The 25528-nt window shown below is 38.0% G+C and overlaps 1 protein-coding gene across 1 annotated transcript; it reads left to right on the forward strand.

Moving 5' to 3' along the window:
* The first annotated feature begins 3954 nt into the window (after positions 1-3954).
* Positions 3955-24460, forward strand: ERI1 (exoribonuclease 1). The gene is made up of 7 exons (XM_082863874.1): positions 3955-4172; positions 8722-8900; positions 12108-12318; positions 15814-15897; positions 17209-17318; positions 19546-19660; positions 23696-24460. The coding sequence occupies exons 1-7, from the start codon at positions 4065-4067 to the stop codon at positions 23936-23938; spliced, it is 1050 nt and encodes a 349-aa protein (XP_082720000.1). The 5' UTR covers positions 3955-4064; the 3' UTR covers positions 23939-24460.
* Positions 24461-25528: the final 1068 nt, after the last annotated feature.

Consider the following 25528-nt stretch of genomic DNA (forward strand, 5'->3'; position numbering starts at 1 on the left):
AGACAAAGATAGAGGGGTATAAAGTTAGGAAACATAAAGCTAAAACACTTACAGAAATATGATCATCCATCAAAAACCAACAGAATAAAAAAACTATTAAAATTCATAAGGGAGCTTAGGCATGATAAAAATCAATAGTATTTTTTCTCACCACAAATAACCAACCTAAATTTTAAATACAATATAAAATAATATGCTATTCATAATGACAACAAAAAGCATAATGTATCTAGGGATTAACTTAACCAAGAATGGACCAGACCTCTATGGAGAAAATTATAAAATTTTAAAAACATACAGCATGATCTGAATAAACAGTTGTATTTTTCAACAGGAAGGCAATATTAATATGTCAGTTATCCACAAATTGTTCTACTGAATTCAATTTTAATGAGCATTTTTGTTGGATTTTCGAGGACCAGTAAATTTGTCCTCAAATGTACGTGAAAGGCTAAAAATCCATAAATAGCTAAGCCAGTATTGAAAAAGAAGACTCAAGAGGGGGAACTTATTTTACAATATATTAAGACATACTGCAGAGACAAGCAATAAAAACAGCATGGGAAGGGTGTAAGAATGGACACCACGGACCAATAGAACAGAGCAGGGCACTCAGATACGAACCTAAAGATATAGAATTAAATATACATTGTCACCAGGCAGCCATGGGTAAATGACTTAGAAACAAATGGCATTCTACTCTTCAAAGGTCATATATTTATTGCAGTTCAGCCTAGAACAATTTACAAAACCTGCTATTCAATACACAGATCTATCACTAACAGTGTATTAATCCAGGGACATTAATGCTAAATGAAAGGCAGGTATGTTTTTCACTGGGGTTAATAAGAGAATAACTGACGCTAGAGCCTCTCTTTTAGGCTTGGGCCATAACTGAAACTTTTAGGGAGGCTCTCCCTCTGAGCTGTCCAACTAGGGCACTTATTTTCTTAGGCAGAAGGCACTGGCATCATTGGGACTTCTCCTTCTGTGTACATGGAGAGTAACAGCAGTCACCACGTACGAAATGTGGGTCTCCTGCTTGCTGATACCATACAATCAAAGGAAAGTATGGGACATGGTTGTATTTCTTGAACATTCTCAACTCAGGGTTTTTGCACTTGATCCTTACACTGCCTAAAATTCTCTTCCCCCAGACAGCCTCACAGTTTGCTCCCTCGCCTCCTTCAGGTCTTTGCTCAAATAGCACACCATCAGAGAGACCTCCCATAACCACTCTATTTACAATTGCAACCCCCCGTTTCCCACAGGATCATCCCCCCATTCCCCTTACCTGCTTAATTTTCCTCCATACTGTAAATATTTTACTTCTTTCGTTTGTTGTCTTTATTCCACTTCTTGAACGTAAAGTCATGCCATAGGGCAAAGAGGTTTTTTTCGTTTTGTTCAGTGCTCATTCCTGGCACATTTGTTGAATGAATGAATGGTTATTGTGTCTTAGCCTTTCCATAGATACTGACAACAGTACTAAAGTATAAGCCCATCGTTTGAAGTACAAATAAATGATCAATCAATCCTTGACAGTGAATCTTCTTTACTTAACAGTAAAGTATCAAATCAAAAAGTTCGAGCAGAACAATTTTCAGTTAGTGCTTATTAATGTTCACATAATGTGAATCCTGATAGTGTTTACCGGGTCATTTTTTCTTCTTTGGGAGAGATGCGATTAGCAATTCTTGTTTATTTCCCTGCAGTTGTATGTCAGGACTCAAAATCATTATGTGAAGAGAAAATGAATAAATCCTGGCAAAAAGAGATGATCAGAGTTGTGCCTTAGAAATCTTTGTATTGTATTGTATTTGTATTGTTTCTGAGCCCATAAACTTTCGTGTATAAACACAAAGATAAGTCTGTAATTATAAGAGAAAAAATACAGTCCACTTAGAAAGAAGCAGGTGATTTCAGAGGTAAAACATCTGTGGTAGATTTCCAGTTGTGTCCCTTTTGCTGTTAGGGAGTTATATGTCCGCACCCATTGCCACGTGACTTGAAGAGATCTTATACTCATTAATTATTTTTATAATAATGCAGAATAACCACACCAGTGGCTTACAATAAGCATTTATTTTTCTTCCTTCCAGGTCTGCAAGTCAGCTGGGATGGCTCTGCTTCAGGATGTGGCTTTCCTGGACTTGTTTTTCTGAAAAGGTCTCCGTTTCATCCTGCTGAGTATAGAATTCCAAGTTGACAGTTGTGTTTTGCACTTTTGCATTTAATTTTCTTTTGGCTTGCACAGTTTCTAATGAGAAGTCTATGAAAACTCTTATTATTATTTCTCTATATATAATGTGCCTTTTTTCACTAGCTGCTTTTAAGATCTTCTCTTTAGCACTGTTTTTCAGCAGTGTGATTATGATGTGACCTGGTGTAGTTTTCTTTATATTTACCCTGTTTGGGTGCTTCTTTGACCTTCTTGGATCAAATATCAGATATTACACTGGGAACATTTTTGTCCACTATTTCTTCAAATATTTTTTCTTCACCCCCATCCTCTTTCTGGGTCTGTAATTATATATACATTAGACCTCTTTATATTGTCCCACATGTTACTGAAGCCCTGGTTTTTTTTGCTTTTTTTTTTAAAGTCTATTTTCTGTGTGTCATTTTGGATTGTTTCTATCGCTATGTCTTGAGCTTACTTTTTATTTTCCTGCAGCACCTAAAGTGCTATCCATCCCATGTAGAGATATAAAATTTTCAGATATTATATTTTTCATCTCTAGAAATTCTATTTGCTTCTTTTTAAAAAAACTCGTCAGTTTCTCTCCTGTCATATTTTGTGTTTAATCCTTGAGCATATTACGCGCATGAGTCCTCTGTTAATGCCATCATTTTTGTCACTTCTGGATATGGTTCTATTGACTATATATTTTCCTACGTACTTGGCATGCCTATTCAGTTTTGACTGGACGCCTGATATATTGAATATAATGTTGTTGAATCCCGGATTTTGTGCTAGTCTTTTAGAGAGTATCAGGCTTTGCTTTGGCAGGCAGTTCGGTTACTTACTGAGCAGTTTGACTCTATCAGGGCTTGTCTGTAAGCTTCTGAAGGGTCTAAACTAGCCCAGAGTCTAGGGCTAGTTTACCTGACTACTAAGACATGACACTTCGGGGGTCTCTATAGCATACTCCGTTGGACAACCGTATTCAACAGTCTCTCCACTCTGGCTCCAGGGAACTCAAATGATTCCTTAGCCCAGTGTGAGCTCTGAAAATTGTTTGGGTTACTGCTCCCCAATAATTGTTCTTTCCTGGTCTTGTGGAGTTTCACAGAACATATTCACTGATTTTTATTCAGCTAAAGATGCAAGGGTGCGCCTATGCACCCTTCTGAAGCTTTTTCTCCATAAACTCCGCCTCATAAATTCCAACCAACTTGGCCTCGTCAAATTCCCTAAAAAAAAAATCCCCATCTCATTTGTTTCTCTTCTCTCAGCTACAAAGGTCCGGAACTACCTGTCGTCCAATGTCTGAAAACAGTTGTTTCACTTGTTCAGTTTCGTAGTAACTCCAGACCTATTGCTTTTTCTTGTCCAGCAGTGGGCGTCTCAAACGCCTTATGGAAAAACGTAGATTGTTTTATAAATGCTATTCTCTATGGTTAAAATTCACCTCTCTCTCGGATACTCCTCGCTTACTTCTCAGGAGATGGTGACGGGTCATTTCTTCTGGCGGAATCTCTAGGGACTACAGCCTGGACTCTGGCGTCGCTTCAACCCCGCGCACGCAACGTTCGGTTTCTCCCGCGCGCGCCTCCCCCCCGCTTCGCTCCTCCCATCTCTCCTTCTACCCACCCCCCCCCCCCACTGCCTTCCTCGGCGGAGGCGCTGGCGTTCCGCGCGCCGGCTCACCGCGCCTGCGCGGCGTGTGGACGCCTCACGCTCCCGGAAGTGGGAGGTGTCCATTCGAGTTTGTGTGGTCGCCGCCGCGGGAACGGTAGCCCGGTAATTTTTCAGCGGAGAAAGGTGAGGCTTTCGGGCTTGGCCGAGTGAGAGAGCGAGTGGTGGGCCCCAGCAGCTCTCTTCTTACGTGACACGCGGCATGGAGGATGAGCAGAGCCACCAGCCCGGCGGCGAGGCCGTGGCTCCCGCGCGGCGCGGCTCGCGGGGGTCGGCGTGCGGGGAGGAGGCGCAGCGCCCGAATTCCGAGGTGAGAATCCGCCCGCGCGCCCTTGTCTTCGAGGGTTTCCCTCAGGATCCTCAACCCGTGCGCCCTGGGGCCCCAGCCCTGGCCGCCTTCCCTGGCCCCAACTCCGGGAACCTTTACTCGGGGGTGGTTGTCAGTAAGCCCCTTCTGGTCCCAGTTACTGTCTGGAAGTGAGTAAACAGCCCAGAAGAGAAGTATGCGAACCGCGGTTTTATTAGCTCTGCGTGGGAACTCTGCTCTAAGCATTCTGGGCGCACGGTTTCTGTTGTCATTCTCTGTAGCCCTAATCTGTAGCGGGTAGTTGATGTATTTAGAAATACCATCACAGCTCTAGCTATATCACTTCTTAGACCTTTAAGCCCAGCTCCCAGGCTTGGCAAAAGGAGATTGTGCCTGTTAGCTGGAGCTTCGTCTCTGGTTTTCGCCTATTTACAGCTATCTCATATAAACGTAATGTATGACTGATAACCTTTAATGAGTTTGATAGCTCACTGATAGATCCTAGTTACAGTGGCAGAGTTGTAAAAACCGTCTTAAAACTTCTTTATTCATCTTTTTTGACACATACGATTATTGTTGACTGGCGCTGCAGAGTGTGAACGATCTAATACCCGAATTGGTCATTTTCTGTTAATAACATACGAATGCGGAGCACCTCATAGTGTGGGTACTTGCAGGAGGCTTCCTAGTTCTTGTTCTTTCCGTCTACAGCCCATTCCCCACATAGCAGGTAGAATGAGCTTTTAGTAACATGAATCTGACCGGTTTCTCCCCTCCTGAGTCTTCAGTTTGCTGCCCACAGGACCTGGCTCCTTTCTCCATTGTTAACTGCACCTCGTACAACTCTTCCCTTTTGCTCTCAGTGCCCAGCATACTCGGTTTTATGGCGGATGATCTTTCTTGTTAAGGGTCTTTGTGTGCTTCCTTTGCTGTGCATTCTCTTCCCCTGGGTCTTTTGCATAGTTATCTGCTTCGCCTTATGATATTACTTTCAAAGAGGCCTCCATGTCCCTTCTGTCTAAAGAACCACTCTTCTACCCCGCCATTCCTCTTAAGTTTGAGATACTGTCAATAACATCATCAAGTGAGTCGGTTTAAAAATAATTTTAAAAACTTTATTTTTAATGAGAGAAGTGTGATTGAATACACTTCATTAGATTTGGAGGTCTTAAAACTTTGAGATACAGTGACTTAAGGCCTGAGTTTATGTTCCTAGTTGATGTTAGTGACTATCATATTTGTTAAAAACCTTTTGTTGGATGCTTTTAATAAACAATGATACAGTCTTTTTTTTCAGGCTCAAGTAAGCAAAATATTTTGTTGGATTTCAGCTAACTAAATTTTCATTATTTTTGATGTCAACAAAATTGTTTTTGTAAACTAATAGGTGTTGCAATTTTATATTTTTAACCAAGTAGGTTCAAATTTCATCAGAACTCTTCTTTTGGAAGGATTGTAACCAAGTTTAATTCTGCTTCTAAGTTTGTTTGTTTTTTATGTGTAGACGCAAAGGCTTTTTTTTTTTAAATAGGTAATGAGCAGGTTTTCTTTTTTTTTGGCAATAAAATAATGGAAACACTTCCAAAACATCTATTTTCCAAATGTTCTTGCCACAGAAGAGGTTTCTCTTGATAAGCAGTTACTTGCTAAGTTATTGTTAAAACATATTTTCTTTCATCTTGAAACAAATAGGGTTTATTTAAAAAAAAAAACAGGGTCTTCACTGGTGGCGCAGTGGTTGAGAGTCCGCCTGTCAATGCAGGGGACACGGGTTCGGTTCGTGCCCCTGTCCGGGAAGATCCCACATGCCGCAGAGCGGCTGGGCCCGTGAGCCATGGCTGCTGAGCCTGCGCGTCCGGAGCCTGTGCTCCGCAACGGAAGAGGCCACAACAGTGAGAGGCCCGCGTACCGCAAAAAACAAAAACAAAAAACTTTTAAGGATCAAGCTATTAATCCCTTTCTCATCACAGAAAATGACAGCAATTTTGGAATACCATTTTGTAAAAGGAAATATGTAACTCATTTGTAAGTTCAATAGCACTTTTAAGTACTTTACCAGAAGATAGTCAGCCTCCATTTGGTATAAAAGATTTTCACGGTCAATTCCATATTGTAAAGATTCTCTCATTTGGGATAATATAAACCGTGCAACCATTTACTGGGACGTGTGAAAATTGCAAAATGTCACAGTATCATGAAGGTGAATATTCTCCCTTGTATGGTGGAGTCTGTCCCTACTTTCCTCATTGTATGGCTGGTACTTTGTGACATGTGACAGATGGACACAGACATTGGGGAGGGCACCATTATCAATCCATGTATTACTTAGTAAACTAATTTTGTGTTTTTGTAGATTAATAATACATACAGGGTTTTAAATATTTTCCTTCTGCTCCTTAGTGGGTTGTCTTAGTGGGTTTTCTTTGGAAACCATTAGTGTAGACCACAGTTTGTGAGGACTGGACCTTCACCATGTCCTAAACTTCACTGAAGGAAGAGGGCTAGGGTTGGACCCAGGAGAGGAAGCAGAACTTTCTTTATAGAAATCATGATTTGTAGCATATCTAGAAGAGGCCTAAGTGTTACTTGTGGGTAATATTTGTAGCTACAGTTCTAGATAAGAATTAAGCAAGTGAGTCAGAGGGAGGATTTAACCAAGGAGAAAATTTGCTTAAATTAAATGAGACGTTTGTTTTGGTAGACAAACTGTTACTCGTTGTTGACCAATTTTAACCCAATTGAAGACGAAGTTTAAAATTCATTGTAAGTGTAAAGACAAGGATAAATCAGGAATCCTGATTAAATGCTAATGATAAAGTAGCCAGGCATTGTAAATTTAATATAGTATTGAAAGCTAATTATTTTCTTATCTTAGTCAAATATCCGTGTAATAAAGTTTTTAAAACATTGGTCAACAAGGAACTTCAATATAATTATTCTTCAAGGGACTTGCCTGGTGGCGCAGTGTTTAAGAATCCAACTGCCAATGCAGGGGACACAGGTTCAAGCCCTGGTCCGGGAAGATCCCACATGCCACGGAGCAGCCAAGCCCGTGCACCACAACTACTGAGCCTGCGCTCTAGAGCCCACGAGCCACAACTACTGAGCCTGCGTGCTGCAACTACTGAAGCTCGTGTGCCTAGAGCTCTGCAGCAGGGGAAGCCACCACAGTGAGAAGCCTGCGCACCGCAACGAAGAGTAGCCCCCGCTTGCCGCAACTAGAGAAAGCCCACGCAAAGCAATGAAGACCCAATGCAGCCAAAAAAAAATAAATTAATAAAATTATTTAAAAAATTATTCTTCAATTTATGGACAGTTTATGCATTGGAATTCCTGTCCTCTTTCCTCAGAGGAGATGGGAGAGAGTAATTCTTAAGTATTCTAGCACAGTATCTGCTAAATGTGTGTTGCATTAAATTGAGAGCTAAGAGTGAGAAATAGTCCCTGAACCATCAGGATCAGTTCCAACTCAGGGACTGTGTCCTATCCACGGTTATCCCTCCTTAATCTGTCATTAAAGTTCACATGGGGACAATGTGGTAAGTTATAACTAAGTTAACAAGCTTTAGTATGGATTGCTAGTAAATTCCAAAGTATTTTTGAAAATTCTGTAACATACCTAATATTTGTAACATTGCATGTGGAAAATAACTTGTAAATGAATCTTTGGAACTTAACATATTAGTAATTTGGGACTACCTGTGGTGTGATTAGAATCAAATTATGTCTTCTTAACATGGATTTTCATTTAAGAAAGGAGGAAAGGTTTATAATATAGTTAGTATAGTTCTCCTGAATAACTGATATATGTGTAACTTTTGGAAATTGTGTGTTTTGGAACTGAATTTATTTCCTTCTTTGCCTTGGGTACTAGCAAGCTTTGAATCAGATTTCTGGTCCCTTTAATTTTTATATTGGCCAATTTCTGTTAACTTTGTGAAACGAAGTCAGGTTAAAAAATTCTCAGGAAGGCACTGATGTATACATGCGTAATGTTGTAAAAGTTAACTTAAAAATTGGTTCATTTGTAAATTTTAGAATACTGCTTGTGAAAAGGTCTGACCTACAGTCTGTGATGGTAATTAGTAAAGTTACCATTTATTAATAGCCATGCTGGGTATGGTGTCAGGAACCTGATATACTTGATCTCATTTGATCCTTATAATAATCTCTCCCAAATACTGTTTATCATTAGCAATACCAAATACCATTGGAGACAGTTATTATTATACCTTATTTTATAGATAAGGAAACTGAAGCTCAGAGTAATAAGTAATTACCCAAGGTTATGCTACTATTAAACAATCAGCTGGCTCTGTACTGAGGTTGCTCTGACTCCCAAAACCAGTGCTCTTTTTACTTAGCTTCATTTCCTGTAAGGAACCTCGTGACTGAGAAGAGAGCAGGGTAAATCGTATTGGAAACACATCCTCCTTCTTCCTAAGCACTTTTTATTGAACATATTAGCACAAAGAGCCCTTAGGAGTTTGAATATTTAAGATGTTTGTACTAATTATAAACTATATATATATATTTTTTGTGTGTGTGGTAGAAAAAGCAGCGATGGAGACTTGATGGCCAAGAAACAAAAGGATCTAAGTTCATTACCTCCAGTGCAAGTGATTTCAGTGACCCAGTTTACAAAGAGATTGCTATTACGAATGGTTGCATTAATAGAATGAGTAAGGAAGAGCTCAGAGCCAAACTTTCAGAATTCAAGCTTGAAACCAGGTAATTAAAAATAACTTTTTAAAATTATAAAAGTAGTACATGTTTATCTAGAAAATCTTGAAAACACTGAAAAATATCTGTAATCCTATTATAAAGAGATAACCATTACTAACAATTCAAATAACAGCTATAATTTACATTCTTATCCATGAATCTTTGTGTGACTCTGATTATTTCTGTCAGTCTTTTAGACAATAGAGTAGTATTGCTGAGTTAAAGTTGATGAATGTTTTGATTATCTACCAGAAGTGTATAGGAGTATCTATCATTTTATACTGAGTATGTTTAAAAAATTTTTTTAGTTGATCATTTGGTTGATAGATAATTATAACTTATTAACGAGATTGAGTATTTTTCCTTTTTCTTGTTCATTTGTATTATTTTTATAAAGAAGATTTCTTCGAAACCAGGTAATTAAAAAAAAACAACTTTCACCTACTAGGAAGTATTTTTTCTTCTGTTTTAGTTTCTAAAAATATACAGTATGATAGTGTTATGTTTAATTGTATATTGAATGAGAAAATAATGCAGCTTAGCCAGCTCAAGAGTGTGTACGTGTGCATGTGTGTGTATCTTCAATGAGATGTATACATACTTAAGTTTTAATAACTTTTTGTGAAACAAATCACTTTATTTTGACTTGGGGCATGGGGCAGGAATGACCTTTGGGATCCAGAAAAACATGTAGCTTCTTGATACACAAGAGAATTGCCAGGCATCTAGAAAGAAATAACTACAGGTAATAGAGGAAAACTTATTGTTTTGAGGTCCCCCGAATCCATATTCTCTTATAAGCAGTATTCCTCCTCTTTGCTTTGAAGTAGAGCTTCACTGCTTTTCAGAAGAGCACACATGTATTTTTTTCCCCTTCTCGATTGTCTACTCCATAATTTGTGAAGAAGATTTTTACCTCCTTTCCCCCTGACTTTTTCTATTCTGGGAATACAACGTGTAGCCTACTTAAGATTTTCTGGGCAAAATGTGTGTTCTTCCCAGGTGTGAAGATCAGTTGCTCATTCCTGACTTATATGGGAGCTAGAGAGATCAAATGTATGTTTATACATTTAGTCAACAAACACTTACTGAATTGTAAGTACTTTACTAGGTAATAATGTTATAAAGGTAAAACAGATCTACTCCCTATTTTGGACATTTCAGTCTTTTAGGAAAATACACAAACCAATAATCACAATACAGAGTGACCAGAGCTGTATCGAAGGTCTGGCCAAGTGCAGCATGAGAATGTGGAAGAGTCTGTCTCAGGGATTCAGAAGTGACATTTAAATTGACTTAAAACAGAAAAGGGAGGGGGAGGGTATTTGGGGCGAAAAGAAATCAAAACTCCTAATTTCTGTTTGTATATTTTCTGCTACATGATCTTGCTTTTTCTTTGTACAACCAAAGCTATGGAACAGGAAAGCATGCCCCATTTTCGGGACGTGGCCTGTATTGTGTTTTGTCTGCAGTGTGCAGCGTACTGTGGGGAGGGGGAGCATCTGAAGAAGATGACGAAATGATAGGTCGTAGCCTAGTGGTGAAGGAACTCTGTGCTAAAGTCTGCATTTTACCTGTAAGCAGAAGGGAGCCACTGAAGTATTTCAGCAGGAAGGTGGTGCTAGTGCTTGGCTCTCGAGCAAGGTGAAGAATGAAGAGGAGGGCTGTGATAGGGGAGACGTGTGCCAAAGTCCAGGAAGCTAATGGGAGCTCCACCGGAGAGAATTCAGGAGAACCAGATTCTGTATGTTTCTCTGAGTTGGAATTGGCAGAAATGGTGATTGTTTGGATGTGGAGGGGCAAGGGAGATGTTAAAGATAAAGTTTTCTCTCTGGAGTAACTGGTTGGTTACGTGTTTATGTTGCCATTAGGTTTGCAGACAGCCTTTTAGTAAATAACGTTTCACCTTTAGTAAACTATAGTTTCTTCCAAAAACGAGAGAAAGAAAGAAAAGAAATTAAGACAAAGCAATCCAAAGCTGTCCCATGACACAGAGGTCACGCACAATACCTTAATATGAAAGGAGTTGAGGGTTTCCTTCCTAGAGGTCATGCACGATACCTTAATATGAAAGGAGTTGAGGGTTTCCATCCTAGGTTTTGGTAGTCTGGAAAATCTCAAGCAAATAAACATATTAACACATTTTGTCTTAAAACAACTTGCTGGTTAATTATCAGGATTTTTCATGGATAAGATTCCTTTTTAGTGGTAGTTTAGAAAGGAAAACAAAAGGTTAGAAACATTTTTTCTAACGGTCACTAATTGGTGACGGGGCCAAAATGCCTTCCTTGTCACTTCCCATTAGTTACAGTTTTTAGATCCTCTTATTTTTACTACCATTTTGAATTTACAAGCCCTTACAGGACTCAGCCAAGTAACAGTGAAGAAAGTCTAAGTAATGGTTGCGACTTTTGATTTTTTGAAGTAATATATACTGTTTGACGAACGAATGTGACCGCCTTTACCCACCATTGTCATAAATTTAGAACAACTTTGCCCCACCTCCCTTTTGTGGAACGTATATTTTTAAAACACCTGTAAAACAGAAATCGCCTGAATCCAATTCTACCCACGATAAATGAAGAAATGTAGTTGCAATTAAGATTCTACTGACTATGACAGTGTTCTTCTGGGCATGGTTTATTCTAGGGTCTCCTAAATTAGTTTTCCTAGTTAAATAGCTAAGAGACATTCAACTTTATATACTACTAGGCTCATAATGCTTTCAAATTCATGTGGATTTTTTTAGTTGTCTAACTTACAAAAGCCAAAAGAAAGTAAAGAGAGAGCATACTATGTTCAATTTTCCTGAATTTTCATTCTCTGAAATTTGTGTTTGGTCAGCAGAATAATTCAGTATTAATTTCGGGTTTTGTATCATGTATGTCATCTTATTATATAAGGCAACAGGGGTGTGTAGGTAGTGTATGCTGACAAAGGTTATGGTTTGAAACACCAATATATATTTTATATATCATACTAGAAAAATGAAAAGGTACGTGTGAATTAAAATATTGATGCTGTATTAAACGTTCTGTTTTAATTAGTTCTTTGCTAAATTAGCTTTGCTTTCTTTACATTTATTTTGGCTAACATTTGCTAAATTATGCTGGGATAATGCTGTCAGTGTTCAACCCAGTGCCAGCAGGTAAGAGTTCAGATTCTTGCCTGTAAAATTCACCTAAGCGTTAATTTTATTCTTATTTTCCTTAGAGGTGTAAAGGATGTACTAAAGAAGAGACTGAAAAACTATTATAAGAAGCAGAAGCTGATGTTGAAAGAGGGCAATTGTGCTGACAGTTACTACGACTACATTTGTGTTATTGACTTCGAAGCCACTTGTGAAGAGGGTAACCCACCTGAGTTCATACATGAAATAATTGAATTTCCTGTTGTTTTACTGAATACTCATACCTTAGAAATAGTAAGTGAATTGTTTTAATTTTATTTTTAGCAGCAGCTATTCTGGGGTTGGCTACTAAGGTCCCATTTGCTATTTCAGCTAGAATTAGAATTCTAAAGAGGGGGTGTTTGCTCTTGCTGCATACTTAATAGATGGGCTATAATAAAATAATTTCAGGGTCTGCTCCTCTCCTTTTCCAGTAGCTAAAACAAATAAACAAACAAAAAACAAAAAAAACTGATGCCTGGTCCTTGTCCCAGAGATTCTGATTTAGTTGTTCTGTGGGGCCCCTGGCATTAGCTTTTTTTTTAAAGCTTCTCAGTTGGTATGCAGTCAGGGTTGAGAACCACTGTGGTAGACTAATGTATACTCTGATCTATAAAAATGATAAGGTATAGAAATTACCTTTCAACTTAAAACTAGTTAGCTTTCTGGTGAAAAGTTTATGGGGGAAACAACTCTTGTAACCTTGGCTTCTAAGCCATATAACATATTTGCTTTAGATACTCATCGTCAGTGCATTGTTAGTTCAGGAACTCAGCAGGATCCCTCCAAATTAATACTGTTTGCCTTGTAAATCCTGAATAAGGATTGTAACAGCTCATCTACCCAGAAGTACCACGTGCGTGGTATCCCCAGTTGCCACCAACACACTGGGAGTAAGTATAAAAAGGCTTGGTGTATTAAAATGCGTAGTTTTTTCTTTCTGTTGTTTGAAGCCTCTTTTAGTTATAGTCTTAATCAGCCCATTTATATAATTTCCTTGTCCAAAGCAGATTAAAGGTCAGTAAATTAAAAGAAAAAAATGACAGCTATGAAGGCAAATCATCTTGCATAACTCACTAGATCTTACTTCCTCTCTGTCACTCAAGGACATGGCTCTAGACCTTCTCATCCCTCATTTAGACATGAATGATTCATTGCTTTCTACTATATCGTTCCCATCACATACAAACTTGTTATTTTTCACACCATAAAAAGCCTTCACTTGATCCCACTCCCTGCCAGCTACCCCGTGTCTTTGTTCCTCTACAGCAGGTTTTTGTAAAAGTTACATACGCTTCTGTCTGTTTCCTCCCATTCTCTGTTAAACCCATACCACTTGTAGGTTTAATTTAGTATTCTAGCCCATCACTCCACTAAAATCACTCCTCAGTGTCATTTTGGACCTTTACCTAAGTCCTGGTGGAATTGACCACTGTCTCCTTCAAGTGACTGCCAGAACCCCTCATTCTCCTGCATTTTCGCCAGCCTCACTGGGTTCCCCTTCACAGTTTCCTTCGCTGTTGCTCCTTCTCTTCCCAACTTCCTAATATAGGATGCTGTAGGTTCAATCCCAGGTCCTCTTCTCTATATAGATCCTCTCCCTTAATGATCTCGTCTATCATCTTGTTCTATAGCTTTTAGAAACTACATACTGATGTCTTCCAAATACATATCTCCAATCTCGTCCTCTGTCCCAAATCCAGACTGTTACTTACGATCTCTACTTGGACATCTAAACAGACATCTTAACGTGTCCCAAATTTACCCGCAACCTGTTTTATCTTCAGCCTCCCTAGCTTGAGGGCTGGCAACTCTGTCTTTCTAATTGCTCAGTCCAGAAAGCTTGGAGTCATCCTTAACTCCTGTTTCTCTCACATCACACATCCAGGCCATCAGTGACTTGTTTGCTCTGCCTTCAAAATATATCCAGAACCCAGCCACTTAACCACACTACTATGACTGTAGTCTGAGTCCCACTGATTTCTTGTCTGGATTTGCTGCTTTTGTTCATCATTTAACCAGTCTCTGTTTCTATTCTTATTCCCTGCAGCCAATTCTCAACCTAGTGACCAGAGTGATCCTTATAATATATAAGTCAGAGCATTTCACTCCTCTGCTCACGACTCTTTTATGGCTCCCCATTTAACTCAGAGTAAAAGTCATATTCCTTATGTGATCTGGCTTCTTGTTACCTCTGATTGCACCATATTGACCTGCTTGCTGTTTCTCAGAAATTCCAGGCATGCTCCACCCCCTCACCTCCCAGAGCTTTAGCTCAAATTCCTTTCCTGCAGAGATCTTGCTGCTAATTCCCTTCCTCCCTCCTGTCCTCCTTTCCTTCCGTCCGTCCTTCCTTCTGGGCATTCCTTAACTCTTGCCTTCTAAATAAAGTCTAACTGGTTCTCTGTGCAATAGTGTAGCTTGAATACCCCACAGACCCAATGTTTCTGATCCCTCTTATCTACTCTACTTTTTAAGAACCCTCATCACCTTTTAACTTACTATGTAATTTATTTAAGTGATTATTAAATATTTGGTCAATGAATGCATAGTCCTCTGGCATCATTCTGTTGAAAGTATTAAATAGCAAATACAATTTTATTAATGTCACACTTTGTAGTACCTGCTTATAATGGTAAAGGAAGTTGCAGCATATATTTTTTTAAGATTTTCATTTAAAATTATGAAACAAAACGCTGATATTTAAAAGGATAGACTTCATTTATCTATCAAATTCAATTAAGTAGAATTTTTCCTTTTGCAATATGTCTGGTAAGTAAAGAACATCTATAACTTTTGAAGTTCAAATGTTCTTTGCTGTTCTTTTACTCTTTTATAATTGTTAGTAACTTGATAATTCATCTGCTTAATACACTAGTGTGTAAAAAGAATTTTATAAACATGATTTTTCTTAATTTTTTAATCTTGTACTGTAAGTAATATTCTTTGTCTTTTTCTCCATAGCTACCTAGTATTAATAATTGCTGCCGATAAATCTTTAGGTTTTGAAATTGTCCTTAATTTTTAACAAGTGACTTAGTGTGATCTGGTTTAGGGAGGCAGCATTGGGCCAGAGGAAAAAATGCTTAGAGACCTGAGCCCGATGATAACCATGCCGTCCTTACTGAGTTCACAAAGTTGTTGTGAGCATAAAATATGAAGGCAATCATGAAAGCTGCTTGAAGAGGTTAAACATTGCTAAAATAATCAGTAGTATTATTGCCCTTTAAATGACTACATATCATATAGTTAAATTTTGTTTATTCAGAATTCAGTTTAGTGGAATCTTAATATAAAAATAAGGACTAGTCAGGAGTAAATGGGAGAGCAGGAATCTGAACTAATTTATTTGTAACTGCACACTGGCATTTCTTCAACATACTACGTTATTTAAAAAGATCTTAATATCTTGAACTAGAGGTTGCGTTAATAGGCTTTACAGTTTCAAAATATTATAAACAAAATCATTGACATTTTGCTCCTCTGGTTAAACTTTGGCTTGAAGCCTTGCTTTCAGGTACTTGTTCTATCTTAAACTTTTTTAAACTATGAAGCATAATTTTTTAATTAAAAAATTAGAGTACTTTGGGAATAGTTATCCTTAATTGTTGAAACTCTAGAGAGATCTGTGCCTTGAGCCATCTATAAGATTACAACCTTATGTGGCTGACATAGTCACGTTATGTATCATGTATCTTAAGTCATAGAAAATACTTCAAAATACTTTAACTTGCTGTTCTTCCCTTGTAGGAAGATACGTTTCAGCAGTATGTGAGACCAGAGATTAACACACAGCTTTCTGACTTCTGCATCAATCTAACTGGAATTACTCAGGTTATAATTCTGTGTTCCTTTTTTTAGAGTTTGAAAGAAGTTTTGAAATTAGGGATTTATTTTATAGTTTAAAAAAATTATTGTTGTAAATAATTAAATGTGATACTTTCCTTGCTTGGTAAAGATCTTTTGTATTGTAATATTTAAAAAATAGAAAAGCACATTTTACACCTGGTAAGTTTTTTTTAGCCTTTCCTTTTAAGGAGTTGTAATCATTTCATTTGTATGGAGCATTAGTGAAGGAAATGTTAGTTACCATGTTGAACTTGGAGATGAAGTTTTAAAATGTATCTGTTACAACCTGATTTTATATATAGCTTAATTTTTTTAGGCCTCTGATTTTTGGTTGTATTCTAATGTGGTAGGCCCTTTGTTGATTTATTTAGTTCCTTTATTCATTCATTCAACAAATATTTGAGGGCCTGCTAAAGTATTCAATATTGGCCAAGCTACGGTGGATACAAAGATGGTCAAGGCAGTCTCTCTCCTCAGCTCACTTAACAATCTGTAAGTCGGGGACAGACAGAAAAAAACACTGGTCACAGTTAGGAAGACTGACAGTCAGTGTTTCATTAGGGTGTCATGGGCATCTGTAGAAAGACCTCCCTCTGACAGAGGGAAGGGAGGGCTGTCCTGGGCAAAACTCAAGTTGGTGAACTTGGGCCGAGTCAATGATAGGTAAATAGGTGGGAAAGAATGACTGGGCAGGTATTTCAGGTGTGAAGGGCAAAACTGTAAGTGGTTCGGGATGGTTCAGGTGTTTTATGGGCTAGTGAGAAAATGGTCGCAAATAAAGCTGAAGTGATAGAGGCGAGCTAGATCATGAAGGGTCTTGTGTGTCTTTGTCTGGAAGACCTTGGGGAGTGTTTGGAGGGTTTTAAGTATGCGAGTGATGTGATGGATCATTCAGATGTGTAATGTGTTCTGGATGTGAACTTCGAGATAGGGAAACCAGTGTAGAGGGCTGTGGTTTTCAGCTGAGGAGAGATTTCCCTTTTCTCCCCTCTGGAGAAGCAGTAAGCCACTAGGTTGAGGCCTGAAAAAAGAGAACCCCTGAGGATGATCTTAAATCTTAATCTGGGGAGGGTTTTATACTTCAGTTGAAAGCAGTCCCTAATACTTGGCTATAAACAATTTTTAACTGTCTTAAAAATGGAATTTTAGGTGAATCTTAGCCTAGGAAACCATGAAGAGTTTAAAAGATCATAGTTAAGACTTTCTCCTACTGTTTCTTTCCCTCCAGTGTTTGTTTCTGGGTAGGACTACATGTAACTACCCAGATTTTTATATATTTTACTTTCATATCCTCAGGATCAGGTAGACAAAGCGGATACCTTCCCTCAGGTACTGAAAAAAGTCATTGACTGGATGAAATTGAAGGAATTAGGAACAAAGTATAAATATTCCATATTAACAGATGGGTAAGTATTAAGGAAATTTATCTTTTTTAATCTACTTTTTAAGATTAAAGATGTCCTAACTCATCCAACTTTTAGAATAACCACAAAAAATATTATTTACTAAAGGAGTCCCCACAACAGACAGTAGCTTTTCTTTTACATTCTTATTCCTGGTTAAATTTTAAGTCCTAGATGTCAGAGAGAGGAGGGAAAGCAGAGGTAACAGTCTGATCCAGTGCTAGAAGAAGATTAAATATTAATGTATAAAACTTAAATGACTTTACTGAAACGCTGTTTTTATCAGGACACTTCCTTGCTCAAGAAAGTCCAGACTCTTCAGTCTGGCTTTCAAGGCTCTGTTGTCTAATCCCACCCTGCCCATGTAGCCTAATCCTCCTGCAGTTTTTCTTTTTTACTCCAGTCAGGCTGGCCCATGAACCACACGGTTTATCCTTCCTCTCTTACCCATACAGCTTTCCTCTCTGCTGGAAGGTTCTCTTCCTTGACTCTTCTTTATTATTACCCAGAGCCTACCTCATATTTTATTTTGGACACTACAACTCACATTGACCTTATTCTTGAAGCCTTACAGCCTCTGATATGTCCTATTCATGTTGGCATCTGACTAAATATTCTGATGTCTAAACTTCATGTGTGTAAGACTTAGGTTTGCAAGGAGATCAGAGCAAGGATTTTTGCTACTTGGTAGTCTTTCATATTGCTTACTATAGTGCTGAGCTCAAAATTATGCTCCAGAAGCATTAGTTAAATGAAGAGCCAAGTGGGGAGACGAGAGAGATTAAAACAGGATTAACAGCATTGTGCTGAGCCACCTCCTATACCCTATGCTATTAAGGTTGAAGAAGAAAGTCCTAATGAACTTCTGTTTCAAATTGTGGACAAAAGCTGAGGTGTCACCTAAGTGAAGGGTTTAGAGGCCCTCAGGTGCAGTAGGAGAAGAGCATTGAATTTAGGCCTATCATAATTGTGCTTAAAAATGGAAGTTTGGGAAAATGTTGATGGGCCTCTTTAGAAACCTGTTCCTGATTTTCAACATGAATGAGCAGTGTTCGTGCTAAAGTACACAGGTGTTTCTGTCATAACGTGGTGTGTGCAATTCTGTAAAAAACCTCACATTGTGGGACAGATCATTCAAAATCTGTGCAATTTTGTAACCAGAGGACTAACAAAAACAATAATTGATACCCCCAGAAATAATTTGGACAGCCCAGACAAGCTTCCCGGGGTCTGTAGAAGGCACCTCAGAGGATGTTACAAAGGCACAGAAGCCAGAGGATTGTGGGGGCAGGTGCTTGTTGTTTAATTTTCTTAAAAGTACTCCTGTTGCTGGCACAGTGGCCGAGTTGAGAGCTTTTTCTTTCCTGCTGAAGGTTATAATTTCTACTGCTGCAATTCTGACTCCCTTTGCCAAGGAAAAACCACATATGAGGCAACATAACTTCTACATGATACAGCCAGGATTCTCCTACTTAACTACATGGGTTGATTCGTGTTGTAGAAACATATGCTGTGGCAGAGCAAATTGCATTCTAACTACTTGATATCAGCTACGTTTGTTTCTCTCAAGTATTTTGTTCATTTGTTTGTGTTTTTTGTTTTATTTCAAAGCATACCCTCAAGGAACTTCCTAATGTGATAAACTTGGCATTAAAAGTAAGCTGAGCAGTTATTTTAGAGTTGTAAAAAAAAAAAAACTCAACAAGATAGAGGTGTGCCTAGGTAATCAGAACCATAAAAATGGTCAAGATGAGCCCAATAAGAATTAGACAGTTTGTCAAAAAAAATTTAATATATCCAACTTCCACTTTGCTTTTTTTTTTTTTTTTTAAATTTTTTTTGCGGTACACGGGCCTCTCACTGTTGTGGCCTCTCCCGTTGTGGAGCACAGGCTCTGGACGCGCAGGCTCAGCGGCCATGGCTTACGGGCCCAGCCGCTCCGCGGTATGTGGGATCTTCCCAGACCGGGGCACGAACCCGTGTCCCCCTGCATCGACAGGCGGACTCTCAACCACTGCGCCACCAGGGAAGCCCCCCACTTTGCTTTTTAAAGTTTGTTTTTGAATTATTATTTTGGAGGAAGAGAAGTTAATTTTCTAAGCTTGATGTTACGTGTGAATATAAGAAAGGTGATGTCTAAATAAAAACAAATAGAATGACTTAAAATTCTCATTTTTAAGAATGGTATAGCATTTATTTAATCCAGATTTTTTTCCTCTTTTGATTTAAGTTCATGGGATATGAGTAAGTTCCTGAACATTCAGTGCCAGCTAAGCAGGCTCAAATATCCACCTTTTGCCAAAAAGTGGATCAATATTCGAAAGTCATATGGAAACTTTTACAAGGTAAGATTTCTATATTGATTATATTGCTCTTGATAAATTTATTATATTTTGCATGCACATAAAGTTATGATTTACTAGGTACTTTTCACAGAAAAAGGTCATATAATTAGTTGTTATTCTTCAGATTCCAAATAGTTATGTTCATGTGAGTTTAGAAAAATAAGCTATATTCCTCACTCAGCCTGTTACTTAAACAGGGTAACTATATATGTATGATCTTCAGTAACAGAGGTTTGAAACTGTAGGGGTATTCAATATATGGATTGTTTGTGGAACAAATGCTCCCCACTGATTTTTCATTCTAATTTTATCAAAGTTAATACGTGTGTGTAGTGTAAATTTTTAAAAATAATATTGCAAGTCTCATAACAAATGGCAGTCTTCCACCATGGCCCTCACCAGTACTGGTTCCTATTCTCCCAAACACTTTTAACTTTTTAAAGTTGTTTCTTCTCATATTAACTTTCCTGTTTCCAGATTATATATTTATGCTATTTCTTGAATTTTCAGTCTGAGGTATCTATTGAGTTCCTGCAATGCAAAGTGAAGGTTCAGCACCATTAAACAGCTACCATTCATTTTTCCCCAGATTTAATAATTGACTTCTTTAGTTGTTTTCTTATGCTGTTACTCTCCATTCAAACTGTAAATCACTTTTCAGTACTCAAAACACTCAGGTGGTGTGTCAATTTTTCTTTTTTTTCCTTTTTTACCTTGGAGACTAGCTTTCTGGAACCTTTAATCCTGTTCTAATCTGAGCTGTTCTTCAGGCTTCTTCAAAAATCATCCTAGGGCTTCCGTGGTGGCGCAGTGGTTGAGAGTCCGCCTGCCGATGCAGGGGACACGGGTTCGTGCCCCGGTCTGGGAAGATCCCACATGCCGCGGAGAGGCTGGGTCCGTGAGCCATGGCCGCTGAGCCTGCGCGTCAGGAGCCTGCGCTCCGCAATGGGAGAGGCCACAACAGTGAGAGGCCCGCGTACCGCAAAAAAAAAAAAAAAAATCATCCTAGAAGATTTCCTTTGCTTCTCTATCACATGTTAGATCTTGGGTCATCTTTTTCCCTTTACAACCACATTTTGGTGAAGCACATCCTTTCCTGAGAAAAGGTGCTTTTCTCTCAAAACATTTTTTTTTGTTTTTTTGTTTAGCATTTTAAAATTGAGAACTATGTACAGAAAAGTGGATTTTGACAGATTGTTTCTAGAGTAAAATCCCTTGTAAATTCCACCCACTTAACCCTCTTCCTTCCTCCTAGAGCTCCTGTAATCCATACTTTCATGGGGATAATTTTCTTGTTTTTCCTTACAGCTTTATTTTTTAATTATTATTTTTATACATCTTTATTGGAGTATAATTGCTTCACAATGCTGTGTTAGTTTCTGTTGTACAGCAAAGTCAATCAGCCATATGCATACATATGTCCCCATATCCCCTCCCTCTTGAGCCTCCCTCCCACCCTTCCTTATAGCTTTAATATTTATATGTTGATCTTTATAGCATATGGTTTAGTTTTGCCTGTTTTTGAAAATGATATAATTAGCATCATACTGGCTGTATTGTTTATTTTGCTTTTTTCCTCAACATTATATTTGAGATTCATCCTTCTTGTGTATATAGCTGAAGTTCATTTATTTTACTGCTGTGTAGAATTCCATTGTGTTGGTTTATCTACTTTGGGTGGTTTTTGGTTTGGGGCTTTTTATGAACAGTGGTGCTATAAACATTCCTGTGCATATCTTCTGGTGCCTTGCATGCTCATTTCTCCAGAGTATAAGCCTAGGAGTTGAATTGCTGGGTTATAGAATATGTACCACATTGAGATTACTTAATAATGCAAAAATTGTTTTCCAAAGTGGTTGTACCAGTTGGCACTCTCACAAGAAGAGTGTATGATTTACTATTGCTCCACGTCTTTGCCAGCATCTGGTATTGCCAGTCATTTAAAATGTTTGTAAGTGTGGTGGATGTGTGATGACCTCTCATTGAGGTTCTGATTTGCATTTGCCTAATTACTCATGCAACTGAGCTCCTTTTCCTATGTTACTAGTCATTTGGATTTCTTTCCTTTGATTATATTTGGTAAATATTTTTTCCTTTTTTGTGGATTTTTCACTAATTTTGTGATTTCTTAAAAAAAGTTGGTTATGAAAAATTACAAACATATACAAAAGTAGACAGATAACAATGAACTCTCATGACTCAGTTTCAACAGTTATTAACTCATGACCAAACTTGTTTCATCTATAACCCTACCCACTTTACCTTTTCCTTATTATTTTGAAGAAGATCTTAAACATTATTTCATTTGCTTTGTAAATATTTCATTATGTAACCCCCAAAAGATGACTCTTTTAGAAAACATAACCACCACACCATTATCACACCTAAAAAAATTAACAGTAATTCCTTAATGTTATCAAATCATCATAAATATCATAAATATTTTGTTTTCTTTTACCCTTTGTGTGTTGAATGAGGATCAGAATAAACTTCACACATTTGCAGTTGGGTGACATGTCTCGTAAGTTTAAAATTTTTTTAAATTATTTTTTAAAATAAATTTTATTTATTTTGGATGCGTTGGGTCTTCGTTGCTGTGTGTGGGCTTTCTCTAGTTGCGGTGAGCAGGCTTCTCATTGCAGTCGCCTCTTTTGTTGCGGGGCATGGGCTCTAGGCACGTGGCCTTCAGTAGTTGTGGTGCGTGGGCTTCAGTAGTTGTGGCTTGCGGGCTCTAGAGCCCAGGCTCAGTGGTTGTGGCGCATGGGCTTAGTTGCTCCGCGGCATGTGGGAACCTCCCGGACCAGGGCTCGAGCTTATGTTCCCCGCACTGGCAGGCAGATTCTTAACCACTGCGCCACCAGGGAAGCCCCAAGTTTTTAAATTTATAAATTCCTTTCCCGCCTCCTTTTTCCTTTTAGCAGTTGTTTTTTTTCCCCCCCCCTCAAGAACCTGAGCCATTTGTCCTATAGAGTTTCCCATAGTCTGGATTTTGCTTGTTGTATCCTGTGATATAGTTTCAAATGTGCCTCTGTCTGAATTTCATAAATTTGTAGGGACTGATCAGCTTTAGATTCTTTTCGTGCTACAACTCCCAGGTGGTAATGTGTTCTTATGTAAGGGGTCTTTCTCCAACCTTTAACTTAGAGGAATAATTTACTTATTCTAAGGATAATTATTAACAATTACTAAAACCATAAAAGAATTTTCAGGTCTGCATAAAAACATCTACAGCTCATAGTATATTAGAGTGATCAGAAAGTTTTAGGTACGTTAAGGCAGAATTGCCAGTGCTTTTTTGAGTAGAAAATTATATTTTTCTGTGGATCTGTTTATATTGGTCAGTTTCTTAGGCTGCTCTTTTCTGGGTGGTTTCCCCCCTTTGTACTAGATACCAATTATAATGCTGATTAGTAGTGTAAGTTGAGGAAACTTACATTTTCCTTTTTAAAAATTTTCTTCTCCTCTTCCCATTTGTATATTATATTCTTTGGAGAAATGTCTATTCAAGTTCTTTAAATCAGGTTGTTTGCTTTTTTTGTTGTTGAGTTTTAGGAATTCTTTGTATATTCTAGACGGTAATCCCTTTCCGTGTATGTGATTTGCAAATATTTTCTTCCATTCTGTGGACCGCCTTTTCACTCTCTTGATAGTGTCCTTTGATATATAAAAGTTATAAACTTTGTCAGTCAAGTAAAATAATACATTACAGAAAAATACCATGCCAAAAAATTAGTTTGGGTTAAATTTAGATGTTCAAAACAATGCATTTCCTTTCATAAATTATTTGTTGTTATAAAACTGCAAACTTTTTAGATGTTTTAAGGATTCCATCTGTTTATATGTATTTTTATCTAAAACACTAAGATCATTTTTTTAAAGCTCTGAAGGTTTATTTATTTGCTTCATTTGACCCGAGAGTATTTGCCCTTTGCCTAACTTTATTTAGCTCTTACTGTTCATTTTCAGCTTATTTTTCCACTTCACTATGACTTATAGAATACTAAAGAATTATTTACTGAGCTGTTTATTTTTCAGGTTCCTAGAAGCCAAACCAAGCTGACAATAATGCTTGAAAAACTCGGAATGGATTACGATGGGCGGCCTCACAGTGGTCTTGATGACTCTAAGAACATCGCCCGAATAGCAGTTAGAATGCTGCAGGATGGGTGTGAACTCCGGGTTAATGAGAAGATGCATGCAGGGCAGCTAATGAGTGTGTCCTCTTCACTACCAATAGAGGGCACTCCAGCGCCACAAATGCCGCATTCCAGAAAATAACAGCATTTTTGCGCTTTTGCCCGTGGATCATTCACTCTAACTGGAGCTGCTACAAAGAGGTAGCAGATGAATACTTATTGAATTAGTCCTGCAGTGCAAAATTTAAGCACCTTAATCATTTAAAATCTTGTTACAGTTATAGATACATGCATATGTATGTGAACAGATTCTGTGGGGAGGGCATATTGAATTCTTTGTTGAATTCTTTGTCACCAGCACTTTTGATATGAGCAGTATTTGTTACACAGTAACAGTTCCTGCTTAGAACTGAATTTTATAATTTAAGGTGTCCAAGATGTGTTCCTTTTGGTTTTAAAATACAGAGGTTTATTGGCTCTCCCCTTGAATGTCATACCTTATTGATGTTAAAATATATAATGTGTTTCTACATTAACACATCATTAGATCAGATCATTTCTTAAAATGCAGAAAAGATTGGAAAGGTGGGCCTTATCTAGCCTTTGGGTTTTAAGAATGTCAGTGTCCTTTTGATTTTTGAAATGTATATGTGAAGGTCAGTTGTGAGTGGTGAATTTCATAAAGTACTTGGTACACATATCTGCCTTTGTTTTTTTTTTTAATTTATAATTGGAAGATTCATGATAGATTATAGGGTCTGATTAAAAATTCAGTTACTAATGAGGTTAATGGAAATTCAAAAGAAAATACCATTTAAAGGAATATAAGGGCTACAGCTTGAACTTTATAATACATAGATAAATCATTGGGATTTTTTGGATTCCGTTTTTTGGTTCCCCTCCCCCTTGTGACATATATCTATCTGCCTTGTTTCTTAAGTCTAAGAGACCATGCTTTGAATTAGATTTAAAATTAAAGGTCACCACTTAATTTTGCATTTGTATTCAACATTATGAGTGAGGTTAGTAAAGTCGAATAATGCTTTCTACCATATCTTACATTTCTATTACTAAAAACTGACTTTACACAGTGACCACTAAATGTTGAATAGTTAATTCTTAACTAATACTAAAAACAAAAATGTGTTTATGGAGTCGAGAAAGCAAAACTCTCCTTATCTAGAAGCTAAAAATTACATGTTTTCAGAATTGGAATTCCCCCTATAGCTTTCCTAGAACAATTTCATTAACATTGTTTGCTTCTTTTCGTTTACTTCCTAATAGTAATTGTGATGCTACTTTATTTTAATGATTTATACATTATAATCAAATGAATTTTATAGAGGTCTTCCAACCCTGGTGCATAGGAGAAAATTAGGCATTTTTCTTGGTATGAGAATTCTCCACACAATGCTGTAGCTTTTTTTTTTTTTTTTTGCGGTGCACGGGCCTCTCACCGTTGTGGCCTCTCCGCTGTGGAGCAGAGGCTCTGGACGCGCAGGCTCAGCAGCCGTGGCTCACGGGCCCAGCTGCTCCGCGGCATGTGGGATCCTCCCGGACCAGGGCACCAACCCGTGTCCCCTGCATTGGCAGGCGGACTCTCAACCACTGCGCCACCAGGGAAGCCCAGTGCTGTAGCTTTTTAACTTAAAAGAATGAATTTCTGCCTTTGAGCAGTAGTTATAGAATCAGCATAATAAAAAAATAAGTGGATAACAGAAGGCACAAGGGT

This window comes from Leucopleurus acutus, assembly GCF_964270905.1.
Source record: "Leucopleurus acutus genome assembly, chromosome: 21".
Taxonomy (NCBI): Eukaryota; Metazoa; Chordata; class Mammalia; order Artiodactyla; family Delphinidae; genus Leucopleurus; species Leucopleurus acutus.

Bases quoted from the DNA above. Each gene is read 5' to 3' on its own strand.
- ERI1 (XM_082863874.1), top strand. From the start codon at position 4,065: ATGGAGGATGAGCAGAGCCACCAGCCCGGCGGCGAGGCCGTGGCTCCC. The intron at 12,319-15,813 runs GTAAGTGAATTG...CTTCCCTTGTAG, and splicing joins ATACTCATACCTTAGAAATA to GAAGATACGTTTCAGCAGTA. The intron at 15,898-17,208 runs GTTATAATTCTG...TCATATCCTCAG, and splicing joins ATCTAACTGGAATTACTCAG to GATCAGGTAGACAAAGCGGA.